Source organism: Hippopotamus amphibius, chromosome 6, assembly GCF_030028045.1.
Source record: "Hippopotamus amphibius kiboko isolate mHipAmp2 chromosome 6, mHipAmp2.hap2, whole genome shotgun sequence".
Lineage (NCBI taxonomy): Eukaryota > Metazoa > Chordata > Mammalia > Artiodactyla > Hippopotamidae > Hippopotamus > Hippopotamus amphibius.
In genome coordinates, this window is record NC_080191.1 from 54,464,075 (window position 1) to 54,488,025 (window position 23,951).

General features: G+C 44.1%; 2 protein-coding genes across 5 annotated transcripts in view; both read left to right on the forward strand.

Moving 5' to 3' along the window:
- The window catches only part of PLEKHG1 (pleckstrin homology and RhoGEF domain containing G1), a 239,976-nt gene extending 229,953 nt beyond the window's left edge, over positions 1 to 10,023 (forward strand). For 2 of the 3 annotated variants that reach the window (XM_057738124.1, XM_057738123.1), the window contains one exon: positions 6,441 to 10,016. In XM_057738124.1, the coding sequence (XP_057594107.1) occupies positions 6,441 to 7,504 (1,064 nt within the window). In that variant the 3' untranslated portion in view covers positions 7,505 to 10,016. Of the gene's footprint in view, positions 1 to 6,440 lie in introns of all 3 variants that reach the window. The other variant, XM_057738122.1, reaches the window with a different exon arrangement.
- Positions 10,024 to 17,651: 7,628 nt separating this feature from the next.
- The window catches only part of MTHFD1L (methylenetetrahydrofolate dehydrogenase (NADP+ dependent) 1 like), a 176,889-nt gene continuing 170,589 nt past the window's right edge, over positions 17,652 to 23,951 (forward strand). The window contains exons 1-4 of one of the 2 annotated variants that reach the window (XM_057739867.1): positions 17,652 to 18,069; positions 22,526 to 22,610; positions 23,698 to 23,748; positions 23,842 to 23,895. In XM_057739867.1, the coding sequence (XP_057595850.1) occupies positions 17,861 to 18,069; positions 22,526 to 22,610; positions 23,698 to 23,748; positions 23,842 to 23,895 (399 nt within the window). In that variant the 5' untranslated portion in view covers positions 17,652 to 17,860. Of the gene's footprint in view, positions 18,070 to 22,525; positions 22,611 to 23,697; positions 23,749 to 23,841; positions 23,896 to 23,951 lie in introns of those variants that run through there. The other variant, XM_057739869.1, reaches the window with a different exon arrangement.

Genomic DNA, 23,951 nt, shown 5'->3' on the forward strand with positions numbered 1-23,951 from the left:
TCCTTGTGAGGACCGGGAGAGAGCCACATTCTGGTTCTCAGTGTCCTTAGCACTGTGACGTTGCTGTCACCCAGGCGTTCATTCTCACAGCCAGACCACAGATTCAGACACCCATGGATGAGGCCAGCCCTACACCCACCGAATAGCACCAGTGGGAGCGCAGGAGGGTCTGGAGGGTTTTCTGGTGTCCGTGACACCATCACTCCAGATGTGATGTTTGAAGCAGTTTTCTCTGATATAATCTAAAGCTGAAAAATAGCTATCAGTTTCACTGGTGGCATCTAGAGCTTTTCCCTGTGTATCGATGTGTTAGGAGGAGTAGCTGGGTAGCAGGGTAAGAGTTTAAAGTTTGGACGCTTATGGAATAGGATCTCGCTTTGCTCCAGAATCCCAACAAAAATGCCTACTCATCCTAACAAAGACAAAAAGGAGCCCTTTTTGCATTTTTTAAGCTCTTTATTGGAATATAATTGCTTTACACTTTTGTACCAGCTTTTGAGGTACACCAAAGTGAATCAGCTGTATTTATACATATATCCCTATATCCTTCCACCCTCCCTGTCCTGGCCCTTTAAGGCATCACCCATCATTGAGTTGATCTCCCTTTGGTTTTTGTTTTTTGTTTTTTTTGTGGTTGTTGTTTTTGTTTTTTTGATATTTATTTATTTATTTGGCTGCGCCCGGTCTTAGTTGCGGCATGCAAACTCTTGGTTACGGCATGCAGGATCTATTTCCCTGACCAGGGATCGAACCTGGGCTCCCTCCATTGGGAGCGTGGAGTCTTAGCCACTGGACCACAGGGAAGTCCCTAATTTATTTATTTATGTGTGTATATATATATATATATTTTAAGCTCTTTATTGGAATATAATTGCTTTACACTCTTGTACCAGCTTTTGAGGTACACCAAAGTGAATCAGCTGTATTTATACATATATCCCTATATCCCCACCCTCCCGTGACTCCCTCCCACCCTCCCTCCCTGTCCTGGCCCTCTAAGGCATCACCCAACATCGAGTTGATCTCCCTTTGTTATACAGCAACTTCCCACTAGCTATCTCTTTTACAGCTGGTAGTCTATATATGTCTATGCTACTCTCTCACTTCGTCCCAGCTTCCCCTTTGCCCCTCGCCCACCCAACCCCATGTCCTTCAGTCCATTCTGTGCATCTGCATCCTTATTCTTACCCTGTCACTGGGTTCATCAGTACCATTTTTTTTTTAGATTCCTGCATTTTTTTTAAAGCTGTTCACACTATAACTCAGCAATTTTTCACGTGTTGCATTTACTAGTTGCTTTTTTTTTTTTTTTTGAATATCTGCTTTAGTGCATTTAAAACCATCTCATTTGGTATTCTCATGTGTGCTTCCAAGAAGTTTAATTCTTTGAGTCAAGCCTCCTTTTTGGAAAGAACCAAACCAGGATCACAGGTAACATTGGTACCATTAGGGTTAAAAAAGTGAGCTAGATGATCACCTTTGACTTTTTCTCTATTATAGAGAAATACATATCCCCTGGCTAAATTACACAGGGTATTTGCTGGAAGGCCATTGATATGAATAAAACACAGGATTGTCATGGAAAATAAAAAACCCAAGGGTGCTCTCACCTGAGGAGTTTTTCACCTCCAGACTCAGAGAGATTTCTGGGGTTGGCCCTAGGAATCTGAATTTTTTTAAATGAGGACTTTCCTATTTTAAGAATCCCTGCCCTAGATCTTCTTACAAAGGATTGCCTCTGTATCAAAAAACCAGGGGACTTCCCTGGCGGTCCAGTGGTTACGACTCCCTGCTTCTGCTGCAGGGGACACAGGTTCATCCCCAGGTCGGGGATCTAGGATCCCACATGCCGCATGGTGCGGCTGGAAAAAAACAAATGAATAAACAACAGCAACAAAAAGTAAAAACCAGATGGCTCAGTATCAGGGCACATTTCGTTAGCTTGATGACGACATGGCTCATCTGGGCCAGCTGGATGCCACTAAGCTCCTTTCTCTGGGACCTCTCTCTTAGGTGGAAACCAGAGATTAACAAGGGGATATCTGAGTCCCAAGTGAATTCAGAAGTTGCATGACAAGAATCTGTAGGAAAAAAAAAATTTTTTTTTTAAGTTTGGGAGCGTTTAAGAATTATCTAAAGCCTTCCTTGTTTTCCAGAGCTAATCATACAGTAAGATTTCTTAATACATAGGGAAGTTAAGTCCTGGAATTGCTTCCCGAAGGATTTTACAGACTCTCTGTGACTCGTTCTTCTTCTTTTTAAGTAAAATAAAGGTTAAATGTGATTTCTATATGCATGTGAGAGACTAGATCACCTATATTTTTCTCCTTGCAATCATATGTTTGAATTAGTTCACGTCCCTTTTCCAAAGCTAGTGTTTGCTAAGCTGGTTTGTTGTTACACATAGAAAAGTGACTGAGTTCCAGCTGCAGGCGGACTGTTTTGGAGCACAGGTGGCATTGGAACCAGTAGTTTGTTGGCAGTTCAGCCACTGACTGAATCCGCGCTGGGCCTCAGAATGAGAGAAAATATAATACCAAGGTTTCTGGTGGTGATGGATTGATTACGCCTGCAGACCATAGTTTAAAAAGCGGTCATTGCCTGAGGCCAGATGTTTGGAATATGGACCATCCGTTAACATGCAAAGTTCTAACCCTGGTAGAAGCAAGGTCAATCCTGAATCATTAGGGCTTACGACCACCTTGCATAGTTTTCTTTTTTACCCACCTTGTAAATATTAATAGATTCCCCTTTGGGGTTTTCTTTTGCTTTTCTTCCACTTTTGGTTTGTTCTTTTTGTTTTGCCTACTGGTGTCTCCTTGGGCTCCTGTAGGATCTTTTTTCAATTTTGTGTCTGGGCCCTTTCTTGACCCGGTGGGCTACTATCCACATTCTCTCCAACCAAGATCTCTCCAGTCATCTTCTGAGAGTGGCATCTCCCCCTGCTGGCTGGCAGAAGCGTGTCCCTAAGACCTGCCATCTCTCAGACCTGAGGAATCTTCCATCTGGGTGGATCGAGACCACTTCCTGTGCCCACCAGGCTTTCAATCAGTTGACGTGATGACTCCTTTTCTCTCTCTTGTTTATCTGGGCACAGAACGTCGTAATCGAATGGACCGATTCTCCAGACTACTCCGTATGGGCCTTGCCACTTTGCCAGGAGCTTGCTCTCGGTGTTGTGCGGAAGGAGGAGCGCCCTATTCACCTGCTGAAACTCTCCAGCACCTTTATTGAACTCTGTAGCCGGGGTCTACAGGCCCCGGGCCAGACTTCCGCCTATAAATCACCCAACCAGGTCTAGTCCCTCCCACCTTTTGGAGCCTATTGTAGCATGCTGGCCATCTCGTTCTGTCAGGCCTCTCTCTTGACAGTCTTTGAGGCCAAGGAAGACTTTGGGTACCCCTGCCCTCCCCCAACCCCCCCCCCCCTTTTTTTTTGGTGATGTCTTTCATGGGAGAAAACTCCATACAGGCTTGAGGAATTTTCTTCCTTGTGTACAGTAGGGAAGGCAAAATAACATTTTATGCTCTGCGCTACATCCCAAGTAATATCAGAAACATTGATTTTAATCCTCTATCTTGAAAATAGTGTATTTCATACTTCTCTCAACAAGGCTCACTTCAAATTTTTATCCAGAATCATGAGTATTCTGCCTTCTAAACATGCAAAAGAGATATATACCAGAGAGAGCCCTGAGGTTGTCACATAAGGATAATGTACATGTTCTATAAGGACTGTTACTGCCAGAACTAAGAATGAGGGGGAGTTTTGATCCACCTGACTAATAGTAAGCTTTTCAGGCTAGAGGTGTCATCTTGGGCTGGCTATTTCCTGTACATCTGACTAAGGGAATCTATTTAAGGACAGCCTTTGCTCTGAAAGCATGTCTCATGTTCACGTTGGCCTCAAGCCAGTTATAGACTCTCTAAGAAGTCTATAAGCTTAGAAGGTCAAGTGAAGACCAAAAAAACAAACAGGCACAGTATATTGTCTATGTGTGAGATACTTTCTATTCCAGATTTATAAATGGTCAACTTTTTATCATCCAAAGATAAACTGTGCCCATTGTGAGTTGTCTATAATATATATGTCTACATAGTATTTTACGAAAGGCTGTTTTCCTGCTTCCTCTTTTCCTGCTAAGCCCAAATTCTAGGCTGCGTTTCCACTCTCAGTAGTATAGTCTTAGGAAAAGCACATTTATTTTTAACACATGTTGAGAATAAATGAAGGCAGTCCAAAAATTATCTGAGTAATTAAGTAGCTCTTGAGACCAATTTCTGTCTAGAACTATGCTTGGTTTCCTGTGGGGATTGTTCTCTCAGATTAAAAGCTCATGGGCTAGATGGAATAATAAACCAGCTTAGATAAAACAACTAGCAACACAAGATTGTGTGCATATGGGCATGCATGCTTACACCACCAGCAGCTAAGTATTAGGGCGCGTACTAGTATATAAGACTTCAGAGAAATCAGTTAGAAAAAAATGCAGGGAAGTGATAGGGCTTATAGAGGGTCTTGAAAGGTAAATAGGATTTGATTAAGCAAAGGAAAAAGAAGAGAGTGTGATAAAGAAAAAAAGGCATGAGAAATACTATGGATATTTTGGATAATACATAGTTTCAGATTATCTGTTCCATCATGTTCTGAAGTCAAGAGCTAACTGTTCTTACAAGATTTTATAGCTAAACTTTGGTGCTGCAATAGTTTGGCTCTCACTGCTTTCTCACTAGTTGTCATTTTCTTGGAACCTTGTGAAAGTACAGAGCCTTCCTGATTCAGCTGTGGGACCAGGCTCAGAGCCACATTGTAGCTGAGAATGGCTTGGGAAGAACCATCTTAACTTTCAGGTGTGACTGCTAACCAAAGACAAACCTAAAGGTCCAGTTAACGTTGGTTGGATTTCATAGTTAACGAAACGTTGTGTATTTCAGGATGGTTAACATGGGCACCTTGGTGTCCATGTAGACTTTCAGTCTCTTAAGGGGTTACCAGATCTTAATTGGTATTGAGAGTCTTTACTATACCCTTTAAGGAGTAATAGCGCAAGGTTTTGATACTAGAAATTCTAAACTAATAATCTCTGTCCTTCCAAGGAATTTGGACTTGAAAGTCTCAAGGATCTGAATGAATGTAGGATCTATAATGAGAAGATAAACACTATTTATCCTGATTCCGGGGAGTAAGGGGCAAGTAATCTGAGGGGTGCAGTTAAAGGGCACACAGAATAACAGCACATTGTTTTCTGTCTTCCTAGAAGACAGACTGGAAAGAAATGGCAGAAACTCAACTAAATATTTAGTTTAAATTCGAAGAATAATTTCCTAACAACAGGTTACTAAAAATATAAATAGCTTGAAGAGGAAGAAAATACAATATCACTTGCTGGTCATTATATATAGGATAGATTCCCTTTGTAGAGACTATGTTGATGTGGTCTGAGCGATTTATAGGATTCATGGAATTCTTTGATTCTAGGGTGGTCATGTGGGTACCTGGATTGGGAGGTGGGGGGGAGACAGCTCTTGAAACTGACATCTCTGGGCTCTCTCTTTTAAATCATTCCTGGCCCAAGAGAAGTCTCTATATCTATATCATGGTTCTGTTCATGTCTTTAGAGATGTCCATACTCAGAAGTGGAGTAGACAGAATAATGGCCTCATAGCTTAATTTGAAGTGGCAGTAGCTTTCGTGGAAATAATGGTAACATCCTGTTCTGTTCTGCAGCCAGTAATAGAGAGCACTAGGTTATCGATTATATGCACAGGATGGTTCCTTCTTAATGTCTTGGAAGCATAGACTTCAGTGCCCGGCTTCTCGGTGATGGGAAAGGAGATGTGGATCAGTCAGTACATGAGGTTTTGCAGTCCTGGAAGGGACGACCTCCCGTCGACATCCCCAGACAGTGGCAGTGGAGGGCTGCCTGGAAACAAGAAGTGCAGGAACAGCCTCTGGGAGCAGACTCTTCTGGGAGTAGTTGTCTGAGAGCAATCCAGACTGGTAAGGCAGGGGTAGCCACTGCAGGCTGGATTGTGGTCATGCTTCTTGAAATGACTACTTGAGTTATTTTTCATCGACCAGGGTTTAAGTGCTGACTTTCTCATTTTTATGATGCCTGTTTTTAGCACTGACACTAGTCCGTGCTTGTAAAGAACACTAGAAATTTTCATTACAACAGGGAACCCTTGCAGACCTGCAGCTGAAATAAAATAATCCAGAATTAGATCAAATTAAATGAAGCGTTAGGTGGCTTTTTTATTAAACTGTGGATGATTTTGTTAGTTTGTGTTGCTTAGTATTTGATGATTTCTCATTCTCAAACTTAAAAGTCCTGTCTACTGTTTAAATTTTTTAAATATGTTGTTAGGATGTTCTTATTTTTTAAATCTTCACATGTAGAAATGACTTGTATATTTATTGTTTTAATATTTGCCTTCCAGGTGCCAGAATTGCTGAGTATTCCCAACTGTATGACCAGATCGTATTCAGGGAGACTCCCTTTAAGACTCAGAAGGATGGCTGGGCCAGCCCTCAAGACTCCGCCAACCTCGGCTCTGCATCACCTTCCCACACCCTACATGGTAGTGAGGACTGGCTTTTGCATTCAACCTATAGTAATGGAGAGTTAGCAGATTTCTGTCCCCGGCCAGAGCAAGACTTGAAGTCCAAATATCCCACTTTAGAGATCAATACAAAAAGTACCCCAAGACAATTGTCCGCAGCTTGCTCGGTGCCTTCTCTTCAAACCTCTGACCCTCTGCTGGGCTCCATGCAGAGACACAGCGTGGTGGTCAGCCAGCCAAACAAAGAGAACTCCTTTCAGGGCCATCTTTACAACTCTCTGGGTCGGAAAGGAATCAGTGCTAAATCTCAGCCTTATAACAGGTCCCAGTCCTCTTCCTCCATCCTGATAAACAAGTCCGCAGACTCCATCAACTACCCTGGTGAAATGGGGAAAAAGCAGCCGCTATCTTTACACAGAAGCTCCAGGTGGGAGAGTCACCAGGATTTGCTGCCGGGTATTGCCGACTCAGGCCAACAGGGCACTGAAAAACGCTCGGATCTCACACTCCAGGACTCACAGAAAGTTCTGGTAGTAAATAGAAATTTACCTTTAAGTGCCCAAATAGCTACCCAGAACTATCTTTCCAATTTCAAAGAGACTGAAGGAGACGAAGATGACTATGTGGAGATCAAGTCAGAAGAAGATGAGTCAGAGTTAGAGCTATCTCACAATCATAGAAGGAAATCTGACCCAAAGATTACGGATGCTGACTTTGCTGACAACATCTGCAGCGACACCACCTCTTACTCTTTGAATAGCCCGTGCACTCCAAAAAAGTCAGTAAGCGGCAAACTTGGGATTTCACCATATCTGACATCATACAATGATTCTGACAAACTGAATGACTATCTCTGGAAGGGACCATCTCCCAATCAGCAAAATATTGTCCAGTCTCTAAGGGAAAAATTCCAGTGTCTTAGTTCAAGCAGCTTTGCCTAAGGTTCTCAAGAGTAGCTGCCTGAAATAACTTCTTACTATGTTCATGCATTACAGATACTGAGAGGTGTTTTGTATGTACCAGATTAAAACAGTTTTGTAATAACCAGAGATGTAAAATATACTTTCTTTAACAGCACAACTTTTTGAAACAGCTGGCAATCCAGCCGGGATTGTACTGTAGCATGTCAGCATCTAACACTGTGTTTTCTGATGCTGACAGTCTTCATGTTTCATGTAAGTCAATCTTACTTGAAAATTTTTAGGCTTTTTTTTTTTTTAACATGATGGCCATAGTATTTTTTCCCACATCCTGACAATTAGTGCCCAGACTTTAAGAAATGCAATAATCATCTCCTATTATCCAGAAACCACAAGTAGTTTTATCCTAGGACTCAAAGGCAACAAAGAGGCCTTTTCATGTTTTTTAGGAAGAAAGGAAACTAAAGCTGTTTAAAGGATTAGGCTTACCTCTGATATTTTTGTTAAATTTGTGACAGGACCCTAGACTAACTTAAACCAGGGATCTCTAATTAGAGTATTGTCTAGGTTTTATGGTTTTAGGGTTTCCATGCTGGGATTCCTACATCAGTTCATTAAAATGCAGAAAATATGTAATTATTAGAAATTAGAATGTAGCATGACCAATTTTCTGTAAGCAAAATCCTTACCTGTCTTCCTGAACAAGGCCTGGAGAATGTGCTGCTCGTCGTTTATTTTATGTTTAGTGGGGTTAAATGAATGATTCTCCTAATGGTTTAAAACCAAATACAAGAAAATGCAAATTGACTTATTAGAAAAGATGGGTTGATATCTGGATACAACTTGATTATCTCATTATATGACAGCTGGGGATATAGGTATATAATGGGGAGTAGATAGAACCCTTCATTAGCTTTTGTGCCTGTTTCTAATCAACACGAAGTAAACCATAAGCTAAACTAAAACAAAGCGCTTTAAGGCTGCCCTTCCCAGAGCAGTTTTTCAGATGTCCTTTCATAAGTTTTGTACTCAGTCCAATGACCTGATCCCAGCCTTGAGAATTTTATTGACTGCAATGAAATTTTCTAATCCAGACATAACATAGGGGTCTTTTTTCATTGTTTGGGGGCATATGGAAGAACGGAATCTTTGGTTACTAAGTTCTGATTAATCACATCTTACTTTTATTCTGTAGTTATGGTCTTTAAGTAGCAGTTCTATTGTGATGTTATGTACTAATACAACTCTTTATGGAAGGAAACAGAAAAACAAAAGCAAGACCTTGTGAGTAAAATGCAAAATTAAAGAAGCTAAAGAGAAAAATGATGGCGGATTTGTTGCCACTTTATAAAAATATTCTATTTTATTGACGACTCCAATCAATGCAACAAGAATGTTTTCTCAAACAGTGGCCTTTGCATTTTCACTTTAAGCCATTTTTACCTTCTGTGGCCCCTTCCCCACCCTCTCAGTTTTCATCTTAAAAGATATGATAATCTGTGTAGGGAAAGGGGATCCGGGCTTTTCATTTAAAGATAAGCAATGATATTGACTTGAATCAGTGATATCTATGTACCATAATTCTTTTTCTCCCTTTAAGTGCTATGCCTCTTTTTCTTAGCTGAAAAACATAAAATGTGACCACCCTTATTTTATAAAACAGGTACCTGAGGCATTCATTTTCCTTTTTAAGTAACAAAAAATAACGTAGGTTTCTTCTTTCTCTATACTGTACTTTCTTCTTGTAGCTTATAAAACAAAGTCCATATTGATGAGCATTGTTCTGGAAACATTTCTTCTTTCACTGCCTTTCTTTAAACATGATATGAGTTTTCAAGATTAAGCAGCATCAGAAAAGAGAAGCACTGTAACAGTATAGATTCTCAGACTTGCTAGAGGTATTTCTTAAGTGCGTTTACAAAACAGTTACCTGACTTTTCTCGTCCCAGGAATGCAGTTCCCCACTTCTCTGCTTTTTAGTTTGTAAGACCCAAATTCTGTATTATCCATATTACTGTGGCATCTTACTCTCAGAAATTATTAATTCTCCACACCAATGTCCTGTTGCACTTTGCTGTCACTTATAGGAATATACCCCACTGCACGAAGGCTGCTGTCTTACTGTATAAAATGTCTGTATGGTTGTCTTTAGGTTCTAGGACAAATCTGTAGTTCTATACATCCCTTCTGTCAGCCAGGATACAAATTTTGACATCTATGTATATATATATAATCAAGTTCATATTTTCCCTCAAAGTTATCCATTGAGTGCTTTTGTTTAAAATAGTTTCTTTGGGGGGTGGGGTAGGGATGTATATAATTGGGGGAAAAGAGTTATATGTACTTAAATGGATGTCAAGTTCTTATTAGGTCTCTGTACTGAAGGTTCCATTTTTTTTTATAAGTTCACTTTTCACCTACTCTATTCTTTGTGCAAAAAAAAAATGCATCTAGGAAAACTTAGTTTAAATACTGTATATATGATAATGAAAGTTAGTAATGCTCATTATTTAATAAAGTTTGTAAAGTACAAAGTAAAATATAGTGTGAAATAATGTGTTTATTCTCAAAAGATGAAGATTTTTCTGAACTACACTCAGTTATAATACTTTGCCTTGTCTTAAGTGCTATGCAGAAAATGGTTCAAGGCAGAATTTCCTATTGATTCAGTGCTTAGGAATCCGAGCTTCCACTGCAGGGGGCACAGGTTCAATTCCTGGTTGGGGAACTAAGGTCCTGCAAGCTGAGCAGCACAGCCAAAAAAGAAAGAAAATGGTTCAGGGTAATGGTGATATACCATGTTTCAGTGGCCTGTGACAAACCATTTTCTATATCTTTTAATTACTTTTCAAATATTGAATTTAGCCTGGGATTATCATACCCTTCTCTGAAATTCCCTTTAGAAAGTGCCTTTCCTGATAACTGGCTTTGATAGTGTGAGAAGATCTTAGAGCAGCCTAGCGTGGAGCTGTGGGATTGAAGTCAGGTGAGGTAGAGGGGAAGGGCCCAGAATGCTGAGATTTTTTTGGTGCCAAAAGGCAAACTTGTCTAGTTTACTCTGGTGGTGCAAGCCCATGGGCAAAGCCCACTTTGTGTATCTATGAAAAACAACAGAGCTTGATTTTCCAGACAATGGCTTATTTGCAATGCATCAAACAATAGGAAAGGAAGAGAAGCAAAGGGTTCCACTTCATTAGTTCTAAAACCATGTTTATTCAGCTCAAACGTAAAAGAACAGGGCTCGGATAGTAAGTAAATCATCTGCTCTACGGGACAAACACAAGCCACCAAATATTCTGTTGTTTGTATGGCAAGCTATGGCTCTCCATATAAGCATCACAAGACCATGAGCAAGCAGGTTCTTTCTTGTATAGACTAGTGAAATCAGAAGCTATAAACTGGTGGTCAAAGTCTGAATCTGGTTTATACAGTTTTTAAAAGGTTTAACATAAAAATCCAAATTTCCACCTTAAAAAAAAAAATTAGATCTAACCTGCTTGGGCCTGGATTCTAATGAGGTGACTCCAAGATCTGAGGACGGAATTTAAAGGTGAAAATCATCCTAAAAGGTGGTGATGTAAGCCGATAGGGTAGCGGGTCTCTGGAGAAAGAAACAGGCATGGCTTTCTTGATATAAGAGAAGCCATTTTTGGCCTAAGCCATTTTGGAATCTAAGCCTGGCCCAAATCCTTGCCCTTGAGCAGGTCTCAGTAATGATCTCAAGGGAACAAAAGAACAAACTGTTATTAGGCAAGGGAAGTAAAAACGGCAAAGATAATGTATCAGTTGTAAGGCCTCCCAGTTCTTTTTCTTTTTTAAAATATTTATTTACTTAGGCTGCGCGGGGTCTTCAGTGTGGCACTCAGGATCTTTTTTTCAGTTGTGGCATCACGTGGACCCTTAGGGCATTCTAACTCTTAGTTGCGGCATGCATGTGGGATCTAGTTCCCCTACCAGGGATTGAACCCAGGGCCCCCTGCTTTGGGAGCGTGGAGTCTTACCCACTGGACCACCAGGGAAGTCCCCCCAGTTCTCTTGCAATGGTAAAGATTAGCCTGAAGTGCTCAACTATCCGAAGGAGATCAGTGAACACAAGGGATGGTGATGTTGATCTGGCTTCCTACCCAGTTGTCTTGCCTGCCTTCCTCATTTTCAGACTTGTGCACCTCTAGCCTCCTAAATCTTAGCACAATATTTCTATACACAAACAGAATCCAATCTTCTACAAAGTCCTCCAAATCTGCCTCTGCCTTTATAGGAGCTGCTCCCTTTGCCTGCATGGCCCTCTCACTACCATCTAGGAGAAAACATGCCCAGTCCTCAACACTCAGGTCAAAGATCACTATGAAGAACTGCAGAGGGTCTGGGATTTTACTCAGCTTGTACGCTAACAAGTGAGCCTGCCTCCGTATCAAAGGTCATGATCCCTCTCAGTAGGACCGGCAGCATGAACTTCACATGTGCATTGGCTTCCCTAGCTTCCCCAGGCCCACAGGGGCTCGCAGAGCAGCCCAAGTACGTGCTACACACGTAGTGGGTTAGTTTCACAGCCGAGGAATACTGGATTTAGGAATCCTTTATCTTAAAGAGCTACTGGCAAACCTGCCCAATCTGTGACCCTGGAGGGCGGCATTATCTTTACACTGTGGGCAGCAAACATATCTGCCCTCTGCCCTGGAGGGAGATACTCTATCTTCCAAGGTTGTTTGCTATGCAAATAACCTTGCAATGTTAGCCTAGAACAAGATTGTTTGATACAGGACTGGAAGAGAGGCAAAATGCAGGAGGCCCGTAGAGGAGGTCTCAGAATAATCACATTGTTACCCCAAAACTAGATTCCCCTCTTGGTGGGTGTGGAGCCAAAAGACACAACCATGCCAGAGGTCCAGAGAAAGATTTATTACTTGCAACAAGCAAGGAGAACACCGGGGATCTTACCCAAAGCAGTTGTCTCCCTGAACAGCAAAGTTAGGGTGAAGTTTTTAAGCTAAGGGTACATGCATATTCATGAAGGGGCTTGAGCAGGAGAATTCAGCACAGAATTGGGGCAAAGGTCGGCAGAGTCCAAGCTTTAGTTGACTGAAGTCAGAAAAGATCAACTTTGTTATCCTTTAGGTTCCAGTTGATCTGCTGAAGCTTCTTATGACTCTCCTTCTCCAGGTCTAGGAAGGTGCTTCTTTTTTTTTTTTTTTAATTTATTTATTTATTTTATTGGCTGTGATGGGTCTTTTTTGCTGTGTGCGGGCCTTCTTTAGTTGCGGTGAGTGGGGGCTACTCTTCGCTGTGGTGTGCGGGTTCCTCTCTTGCTGCAGAGCTCGGACTCTAGGCGCGTGGGCCCCAGTAGTTGCAGCACATGGGCTGTGGCTCATGGGCTCTAAAGCACAGACTCAACAGCTTTGGCACACGGGCCTAGTTGCTCCGCGGCATGTGGGATCTTCCTGGAGCAGGGATCGAACCCGTGCCCCCTGCATTGGCAGGCGGACCCCCAACCACTGCACCACCTGGGAAGCCCAAGGAATGTGCTTCTTCTTAATACTTATAACACTCTGAACCTGCAGGTTTTATAGCTTTCCATCAGTATGCCTGTGTTCTATACAGTTCTGCACAGTAAATTCTGACACCCAAGCTTATGTCTGTCTTGTTCAGAGTTGATTCCTTCACTCTAGCATAGAGGCTGGTATAGAGCAAATGCACTCTTGCTCTCTCTATATACACATAAATACTATATTAACCTCCTATATTAAGGATAGGAAAGGGAGAAAGATTTATGGAAGTAAACTTCAGGAACTTTCATATTTCCAGGTTTATTTCATGGTGAAGTGTCAGGATCTCATTTGGAGAGAGATATGTCTGAATCTGTTTATCCCAAACTCAAATATATATTGGTTTACTTAGGATAAGTCAACTACACTGGGATGAAAGGGCTCTATTGTGTTGGAGCCCTTAAAAATTCATTCACTCACATTCTTTCCCTCGTGAATGCAGGTAATTTCAGTGCACTTTGAGATAACATTTGGACATAGGTCAAAGAAAGTTTGTTTCCTATAAGGAATATATATATCTTTCATCTGGAATGACTTCAGGGTGGGGCCCAAGAGGGAAATGAAGGTGAACAGAGGACAGAGGCCTCCATGGTCATCCACAGGAGGATTTGAAGAGGCTGCATAAAATACTTTAACTGGCTTAATCAGCACAGGCATTTGTTGTCCTAGACTTTTTTTTTCTTTTTTTTTTTTTAATTGCCTGTGTTGGGTCTTCATTGCTGCACAAGGGCTTTCTCTAGTTGCAGCGAGCGGGGCTGCTCTTCATTGTGGTGTGTGGGCTCCTCATTGTGGTGGCTTCTCTTGTTGCGGAGCATGGGCTCTAGGAGCGTGGGCTTCAGTAGTTGTGGTGCACAGGCTTAGTAGCTCCGAGGCATGTAGGATCTTCCTGACCCAGGGCTCGAACCCATGTCCTTTGCATTGGCAGGTGGATTCTTAACCACTGCACCACCAAGGAACCTCTGTTGTCCTAGACTTTAAACTGATTTTTTAAAATTACATGTAAGATCACAGTTAATCATATTATAATGGGACAGACCTTAGTTCAGTGTCAAACACCTAAAATTTTTTAAGATTAGAAAATATGATGTTAATTCAGTTAAAAAAAACAACCATGTGGCTTCCAGGTGAACTTTATTATACTTTTTTTTTTTTTGGCCCTGCTGTATTTGTGGGATCTTAGTTTCCCCACCAGAATTTGAACCAGGGCCCCACCCCCACAGTGAAAGGGCCGAGTCCAAACCCACTGGGGTGCCAGGGAATTCCCTATTATACTTTCATGTGAGATCTAATGTAAAGATCTAGAGTATCGCTTTAAAGGTGTGGATCACCATAGCTTTTGGTGATGACTGAAAACAGCCTCCAACGTGTCTTCTTCAGCATGGCCTGAGCCATTTCCATGATTAGGGATTCCAGTCACAAGTCAGTTTTTGTGGCTCACCGTTCCCGATCAGTTTAGCTTAGACATGCAGTTTTAACTTGATCTTTTCTGCTCAAATCTCTCTTCCATACAGAATACTTCGTGAAGTGTTGGGAAGTCTTCTCTGGGGCATGCCGTGCCGAGGTGTGCGATTCACGAAAATGCCATTTCCTTGCAATTCAATATGATCTGGAGGGTTACCTTCTTATATGAAGATGTGGCTGTGTTGTTTAGTCTCCATTTCCCTGTGCTGTTTCTTCTCCACTTAACGTTTTAAGCAGTTATAAATCTTCTGAGAACTGCTTCTGCAAAGGGTGACTGGTAAATGTTGCCACCACAGGTGTGGCCCCAACTGACCTTCCCATCCCTCCCCCAGCACATAGAAAGCCTTCAACACACAGCTACTGAACAAGCAAATGAAAGAATATTATTTCTCACATCAAAACTTGAAACGACACAAACAATATCAGGAAAAGGTAAAATAAATTATGGTCTATCCACAAAACAGATTAGATTACAATATATAACCATTAGAACTCATGATTTTGAGTACTTTCCTTTCCCAATTTCACGAAAATGGATATAGCAAGTGAAGAAGAGACCTATATACATAATATGGTTGCAATCTTACAAAACAATTTAAAATCAAATTAACTGATCAGAATTGTTATGAGGACTTCCTTGGTTGTCCAGTGGTTAAGACTTTGCAATTCCACTGCAGGGGGCACAGGTTTGAGCCCTGGTTGGGGAAGTTCCAAATGCTTCATGGTGTGGCCAAAAAAAAAAAAAAAAGAAAAAAAAGGATAAGGAGGAGGTGGGGGAGGGGGAGGGGGAGTAGAGGGGGGGTGGGGGAGGAGGAGGAGGGGGAGGGAGAGGAGGAGGAGGTCTGATTCAAATTTGAGAATTCCCTGTTGGTCCAGTGGTAGAATTTTAAGCTCTCACTGCCATGGCCCAGGTTCAGTCACTAGTCAGGGAACTAAGATCCCGCAAGTCATGTGGCATGGCCAAAAAAAATAAAAAAGAAAAGAAAAAAGTCAAAATCAACATCAACAGTTACAACTTGGCAATAGTGTTGTGGGTGATTTTTTGTTTTTACTTTATGCTTTTCTATACATACATTATAAATAAATAGTATATATATTTGAAAAACACACTCCATCATGCCTACTACAAAAACAAAACAAAACAAAACAAAAACCCACACTCCAGCATCAGATCCTCTGGTGTATTCTATAATTCTCCTCCAGAAACAGTTAAGCATTTCATTTTCATCACCTCAGAAAACAATGATGTACCCATCAGCTCTCACCTCCAATTCCTCCATTTCTCCTGCTCCCAGCCATAAGCAAACCCTAGTGTTTTATGTTTCTATAGAATTGCCTCTTCTGGACATTTCATATAAGCAGGATCATATAGTATGTGGTCTCCATATCTTTTTAAACATTACTGTGGTTGGCACTTATCAGATGGACCGGCAAATTGTTACTACCCTCGTGGAGTTACTGTTGGAAACTCCTGAGGGTAGAGACTGGATAAGTTAAAAAAAAAAAAAAGCTTTTCTTTTTCATTTTTTCTCTTTTTTCTTTTTAGCAGTTTTAGGTTCACAGCAAATTTAAGAGGAAGGCACAGAGGTTTCCCATAAACTCCCTGTGGACTAAGTGATTTTCATCTTCATGGCCAGTGGCCTGTGTTCAGCAGTGTCTAATGAATGCCCATTAAATGCGTGGTCCCCAGTTTATAATGAGACAAGCCTTTAAGGGTTTTATGACTTGCCCAAGATTTATCAGGACAGTAGGTGAACCAGCCATTCAAGTCTCCTTTCTGACCTTTACATGTTTGTGTAACCAAGCAGGACCCTATGGGGCATTCCTGGGACAGACCACCCACCCCCCACCCCTGCCCAGTCCTTCCAATGTCCTCCACCTGCCTCTTGTTTGTAGAAAACCTTTAGCCTCCTAGACCTTCCTCAAGTTCCAAAGAGTAAACATAATCAGAGAAGCGAGAAAGTGCAGAAACAAAGCAAAACAAGCAAGCAAGACCAAATAATAATAGTTTAGCCATTAGAGAAAGTCAAAGAGCTTTACTTCCTTCTCAAGAGCTATAGATAATATTCTGAGCCATGTCCTTTGAGCTGTTCTGAAGATACTCAACCCCCTACTAGCGATGTCCATGAGCTGATCACACATTCGAAACCCTCTTCATCACCCTTCCTTTAAAAACCTCTGCCTGAAAACCACTGCAGAATTTGGGGGTTTTGAGCATTAGTGGCCAGTGCTCCTTGCTTGGTGCCTGCAGTAAACGCTGCCCTTTCCTTCATCACAACCTGGTGTCAGTAGACTGGCTTTACTGCACCCTGGCTAGGGAACCCAAGTTCGTTCGATAACACTTGTACAGGATACAACTTCTGTGATTTTGTTTCCTCTTGTATAAAAAGGGGGTAGTATCTACCTCAGGTTTGTGAAATGTTGCTGTACCCTCACATGTCAGACGTGGCAATCAGCCTTAGAGTGGAAAATATAGACAGTAGTATGAGATTAAGACATGATCATTGAAGGCAGGCTAACCAAACTTGACCTCTCCAGACCCCCGCATCCTCGAGGCTGAAAATCAGGACAAAACGCATTAGGTTTTTTCTGTTTTTTGTTGTTTGTTTGTTTTTTAGGATTTAACTCAGTGTCTCTCCAGCACCCCGTACAGGGCTTAGCTGATGGAAAACCAGTGTTTAAAATTTGTAATTTCATTCTCACTTTACTTGGGAAGTATAATCCTGATAAGATTATAAACAAAGTATCTCGATTTGAGGCAGCTAAACTTTACAGAGGTTAAGTAACTTGCCTAAGGCTACAAAATCAGCTTTTGAGCGCCCAGGCCCATACTCTCTTCCCTTGTTTCGTCGCCTCCAGCCTGATAAATCCAATCCCTGGTATCTAAACCTACTGCTCTTCCAGGCAGCAAACTGCCACCTGAAGGCAGGATGTTACTGGCATCCTAGGCGGAGGATGACCGTACAGCGTCGGGGCAGTGCGGGAGCCCCATCCTCATGCCCCACCCTCTTCTGATTTTTATCCCTAGCCAAAACTCGAGTCTGTGATTGAAAGTGCCGGAAAGTTCCTGACGTCCAGGCAGCTCCAGCAGCCCCGCGCCCCACAGGCCCCCGCCTCCCCAGCGTCACGGCCCCCGAGTGCAGTGCCCCCTAGGGGCCCCCTCTCCGCTGAGGAGGAAAAGACAGGACCTTCCCGCCCCTGGCCCGTTACCGGCCGGGTCCGGTCCTCCCGCCCGGCGCCCGCCCCGCCCTCCCCCGGGAGGGACGTGAGCCGCTGCGTCTCTGGGCTCCGCGGCCGCATCTCCGCGTCGCGGGAGGACCCGCGGCCTCCGGCTCCAGCCGCCGCGCCTCCGCGGCACCGCCCGCGCCTCGCCATGAGCGCGCGCCTGCCGCTCGCCCTGCGCCAGCTCGGCCGCCTGCAGCCCCCCGGTCCGCCGCGCCGCCTCCGCGCGCTTTGTCGCGCCAGCAGCGGCGGGGGCGGCGGGGAGGGCCTGCTCGGGCAGCGGCGGCTGCGGGACACGCAGGCTGGGAGCAGCCGGGGCCCGGGCAGCCGGGCGCCCCCAGCGCGGGACTCGATCGTCCGGTGAGTGCCCGGCGCTCGCCGCCGCCCAGGGCCCCGGCGGCCTGGGGGTGGGGATGGGGGACCCAGGGGGTGGGACGGCCGGAGCGCTCGAGTCTCGGCCGGGCCGCGGGGGCCTCCGTGGGGGTCCGCTGAGCATGGGGTCGCGAGTGTTTGGTGCCAACTTTTCTGGGTGACAGTGGCTGGTGGGGGCAGCGCGGGCACCGGGAGGGCGGGCAGGGTGCGCCGGTGGATGGAGACTCGCGGCGGGCCCAGGTCGGGGGGCGGGGGATCGGGAGGGCGTGGGCATCCCCGGCGGGTGTTGCGCCGCTCGGACAGCGTGCCCCGTTCCACGTGCACCTCCGGCCGCCTTCTCTGATGCAACCGCGCCGGGCGCGGCCTGGGCAGGAAAGGGGCGGCGCGGCGAGGAGGAGGGGCGCCCGCTCCCGCCCGCCCGCCGGCTGGTCGCATCCTGGGTGGGGTCCCAGGCGCTGCAGGCCTGCGGGGCTCCGGCGGGCGCCCCCGGCCCAGCGATCGGCGTCGGTCCGCACGGGGGCTCGGCGTGCAGGACGCTGGCTGCGGGCGGCGTACTGTGACGGCAGTAGGGTCTGCCCTCTCTCCAAACGCCGCAGCCTCCTGCGCGTGGGAGGGCTGCGGCCCGGCCACCCGTGACGCGCGCAGGGCCGCCGGAGAAGTCGGGGCCGATTCGTTCCCAGCGTCGCTGCACCGCGGGCACGGCATCCCCAGCGCAGCTTATTTCCAAAGTCCTCTCCTGAGCCACAGGCGAACACTGCTTGGGAGCACCGGGCCGGCCTTCCGCTGTCTCCACCGGAGGCGTTCTTGGGTCCCCTTCCACCCCCGTACACACCCCGCCTTGATTCTCACATACACCCTAGCCGCTCTTTCTAGCCCTTCGATGGGAGCGAGGGGAGGTAGAGCCTTATCTGGCTCTTCCTGGAGAGATGTGTTAGCTGGGGAGCCAGCTCGTGTAGAGGGAAGCTCTCAGGACATGCCTGCGGGTGGCGGGAAAGCCCTTTCTTGCCTTCCCTAACTACTAGGATTCCTAGTTCCAGAATGCCGTGTCACCCAGCAAGCGGTTCACTGACATCCTCTTCCGTTTTCCTTCTGTCGTTCATTCTGAACAATGTGCCCTTTTTCTCCCTCTGTTTCCAAGGCGCTTCAGGATGTGGCCCACGACTCCAAGGACTCTTTCGTTTACCTTGTCTTCTCTCTGGATGTCGCGGTTAGGTCTCTTCCGGTCATTAGATTTTAAGCAGTATACAGCTGAGGTCATCTTAAAGGGTTGTTACCAAACCAGACTGGGCTACCCTGCCTCGCCAGATGTGCAGTAAACCCAGTCTACTGACACCGGGCTGTGATGTAGCCAAGTACAGCATTTGTTGCAGGGAACCAAGCAGGAGAGTGGAGGACAAGCCTCAGACCCACTCCAACTTGGTCTTTGAGTTAGAGGGGGTTTTGTTGTTGTTTGGGGTTTTTTAAAGGGAAGAACTAAAAAGGCTGGACTTCATCGTCGTGTGACATTTCATTTCTTAATTGTAGCTTCGGCAGTTGGGATGTCTGGTTTATGCTTCTCTGGCCAAGTGGTCCTTGGCCAGAGGTCTGTTAGCACATCTTGCCCTGGAGAAACAACCTGAGTTTGTAGTTAATGATGATACCTAGGACAGCAATTTTAGTACGTTAATGATGTTACTAACAACAGCATTTTTAGTCATCTGACTCTGGTTAATTATTGTTCATTTAGTACAGGATTAAGGGGACAAGAAAGGGGATAAAGTTTTGGATAGAGAGATCAATGGTAAACTGGTTAAGAGGTTTTAGGGAGACTTGGTTTCAGGGCAAGGGTCCAAAGGCAGTACAGGAGGCAAAATCACCTTCCAACCAGAAGTTGACAAGGCACCTTTTCTCAAGCAGGGCAGAAAAATCCCTGATTAGAAACATTTATGCTACTATTTAGACTTATTGAAATTGGTAACTCCTTGCTTGCTTTACTTGGCACAGTAAGAATAATGTAAGAATAAGGAGTAACTCCAAGGAATGAAACATTACACATGTAACAAGTTGTGGGGGGAATTAGCCAACTTTATTAGCTGAGTTGGTGACAGGTCTGAGCTTCTATAGTCTTGTGCCTTTCATTTTCTTGACGGGTGGGCACTAGAAGTGTTTCTGGGAAAATTGCTTTTGGAAGGGGTGTTTTTGGTGTTCAAGGGTGGCTTTGAGGCACAGAACACTGTACAATATAAGAACAAAGGTAGAGCCCTTGTAGTACACTTCTGTAGTAAAGAGCTTGTCTTTACCAAGCTCTCCAGATGACCCTCACAAACATTGCCAAGAACCACTTGGGACCTGCCCTCCAGTGCCTTTTTACACTAGACAGAAATGAGGACCCAATCTGGCCTAAATCACAGTCAAGAAAGGCAGGGTATCTGCAGCACATGGTCCTCAGCCACATGTTGGACAGAAGAACCTTGCTCATTTGTAAGGTGATTTGTGAACGTTCACGTGTAGTCTGGTTTATTGAACACAACAATACAGTTGTTTCACTGGGAATCAAGTTGCTTTATCCCAAGTGTTTAAAAACAAACAAAAACCTGCTAGCTGCAAGCCCACCTAGTCTATCTCTTCTAGCCCAGTGGGCAGGCTCATCCTGGTTGGGGTTTGAAGCCTTTAAATGTTTTCTGAGCACCCCTCTCTCCTTGTCCACCTTTTTGAGCAGTGCCCGCCAGTTACATTCATTAAATTCTTCTCTGAAAATGGGGAGAAGTTTTGCCCCTGGACATTTTGCCCTGTCCCTTTGCCCATGGCCATGTATTGCTGATGGGATCTGGCTGGAAGTTTACCTTGCATTTTTTGAAAGCTGTTGTGCATGCAAGACCTTGGTGGAGACAAGAGATGAAACTTAAAGATGGTCTTAAGCACTGAAGCGTGGGTACTGCCTTGGCTAAGCCTTTTATCTATTATTATGAGAAGAAAAAACCAGCCAACTTTTTAAAATTTTTAATTAATATTTTTTAACTAAAAATTTTTATTGAAATATAGTTGATTTACAATGTTGTGTTTCAGGTATATAGCAAAGTGATTCAGTTATACACATACGCCTATATGCCTATATCTATATGTATAGATATATCGTTTTCAGATTATTTTCCGTTATAGGTTATGACAAGATATTGAGTATAGTTCCCTGTGCTATATAGTAGGTCTTTGTTGTTTGTCTGTCTTATATATAATAATGTGTATCTGTTAATCCCAAACTCCTAATTTTTACCCCCACCCCCCGCCTCTGGTAACAGTAAGATTATTTTCTATGTCTGTGGGTCTGTTTCTGTTTTGTAAATAATAATATTTCATGTGGATAGTGGTGCAAGGTAGTCTCTGAAATTGCTCATCCCAGGAAATTACAAAAAGAGAGCTTGCTCTGTACCATGTTTATCCAGGTCTTGTGCTAAGGGGAAGGTGCTTCCTGCTGGGATTTTCAGGAGGTCCAAATGCAGATTTCAGGGGCCCATAGGAGTGAGAGGCTCTTTCCCTGAGAGGCCTCAGGAGAGTATCCAATTCTGGTGCCTCCCCAGTGTTTCTGCAGTGTCTGCTTCCCATTCCTTCTATGAACTCTGGGACCTGGAGCGCATATCCTGACCCACCACTTATCCGACAGCAAGCCCCCTCCTCAGTCCCCTGTGTTTGCTACCCTCCCCAACACCCCACCAATGTTTGCTTTCCCCGTGGACCCAAACTCTTTTCCTGGAGTGGGGGGCAGTATCGTGGAGAAAGGGGATTACTGAACAAAGAAACCCAAACTTTTTGTTACAGTAAACTTGGAAAATGCAAGAGAAAAATTCACCCCTAAAAAATTATTTAGTCAAATAGGTGAAATCAAGGACTACTGGGAGTCTTTGACTTTTACTAATCTAGAATTTTCAGCAGCTGGACAAGAAACCCCATAACATTACAGTACTTTCCCTTTCTCCAGAGGCCATTCATGACTGTTGCTTGGTGTCTGAATCCTTTGCATTAAACATTTCTGGATCTCACCATGGTTGTTGCATATAGGCAAATACGCAGCCCAAGATTTTAAATTCCGTTTCAGAGATTCCCCTGGCAGGCTTTTGACAACCCATAAGACTCAGTGTTTGTTACCTTTCTTTTAGATGGAAAAACATTTATATTGTACATTTCATCTAATGAGCCATATTAAGGAGAAAAAAAGAAAATTACTGTTAACATCTAGTTTGTTTACCTCTGGTTATTTTGAAAATTAGAGATTGTCACATTTTACAGCGGGTATTTCATGACGCTTCTCCTGCCCCTCCCTCCACCCTTTCCACACTTGGAGGAGTGTGTCCTCCTGCTGTCTAGTGAGTTTCACTTAGAGATAACAAACCTTCTAAGAAAATGCTTCCTTTCCATCCTTTCTAGTCATTAACCTAGACCTGACTATGTTGTTTTTTCTTTCTCAACCTAGAGAAGTCATTCAGAATTCGAAAGAAGTTCTGAGTCTATTGCAAGAAAAAAACCCTGCCTTTAAGCCAGTTCTTGCTGTGATTCAGGTAAGCTGAGACCGTGGTTCTGTCTTGCTATTTTAGGCTGCGTTTCAATTTAGAAGACAATTGTACACAGACGAACAGCTGCATTTCTTGTCGCAGAAGTCCCATCCGGGCTTAGGGGAGGGAAGAAGAGGCTCCACTGGAAATGCTGTCGTTTCCCCCTTTATCTGGTCATTTTGCTGTTTCAGAGTCACAGGTTAGGTACTGCTCTGAGTCTGTCTCCTTTTGGTATGGTTGGCTTCCAGAGGTAGGGAGATAGGCGCTCACATAAGTTGCGTTACACAGGATATACTGTGGTCCATTATAAAATGCTGATCAGATGTGATTTGAGGGGGATGGGGAAAAACATTCCCCTTTGTTTCTGTGGAAGACAGATGCTTGCTGAGACATGGTATTTGGTGATCTTACTTTTAACGCCTGCCATGAGTCTGAAGGACTTCCAAGCTCCATATCTGTCTCCTAGCCGCGACTCCTTTGTTCCCAGCTGCAGCCGGCACTGTTTGCCACCCTGTTGGCACACCCAGGTGATGCCAGGTGCAGGGAAGTGGTGAGCTGAGCCAAGCCTGGAAGCTCACACAGCCCAACAGTTGAGCTGCTGCTATTGTTGGCGCGTGCTTAATGTATCAGAATAGCAGCCTCTAGTTTCATCAGTTCTGATTTCAAGACTGGAGAGCTATGCTCAAGTGACTTGCATTCTTTGGGGTCTGTTTCCGCATCCCCTACAAAGAAAAGTGAACTGAGAGCCTGGCCTCTGGAATTCTGCTTCCTTGATAGCTTTTCACCTCAGGGCAAGTCACCTAAATACCTGTCTTTGGCGTCCTCACTTAGAAAAGGATGCTGGCTATATGGCTATATGTGCCCAATGAAGACTATTATTTTATTTTAAAATATGACATACCTTGAAAGCCTGAGAAACTGTTAATAAATACCAGCCATTAGTTCCCTTTTATGAGCAATAAGATTCTGTTTGTGCATTTCCCGTATCATCTTTGTAGTTAGATAATGTATAATCACAAAATTAGTCTTTGTACTGTTTTGTGCGCTTTCAAGATATTTTTAGGTTACATTCTCCTTGCTCTCCTCTCCCAAGGCAGGTGATGATAACTTGATGCAGGAAATAAACCAGAATTTGGCTGAGGAGGTAAGGATTGTTATTTTCAAAAATTCATTTTAATGTTTGGATGTTAGATTCATTTTCTTTCAGTGACAAAATCACCCTTTGTTCTCTTCCCAGGCTGGTCTGAACATCACTCACATCTGCCTTCCTGCAGATAGCAGTGAAGACGAGGTAATACAGCAGCACACTTGACCCTTACTTTGTGTTCCTCTTCAGTCCTAATAGAC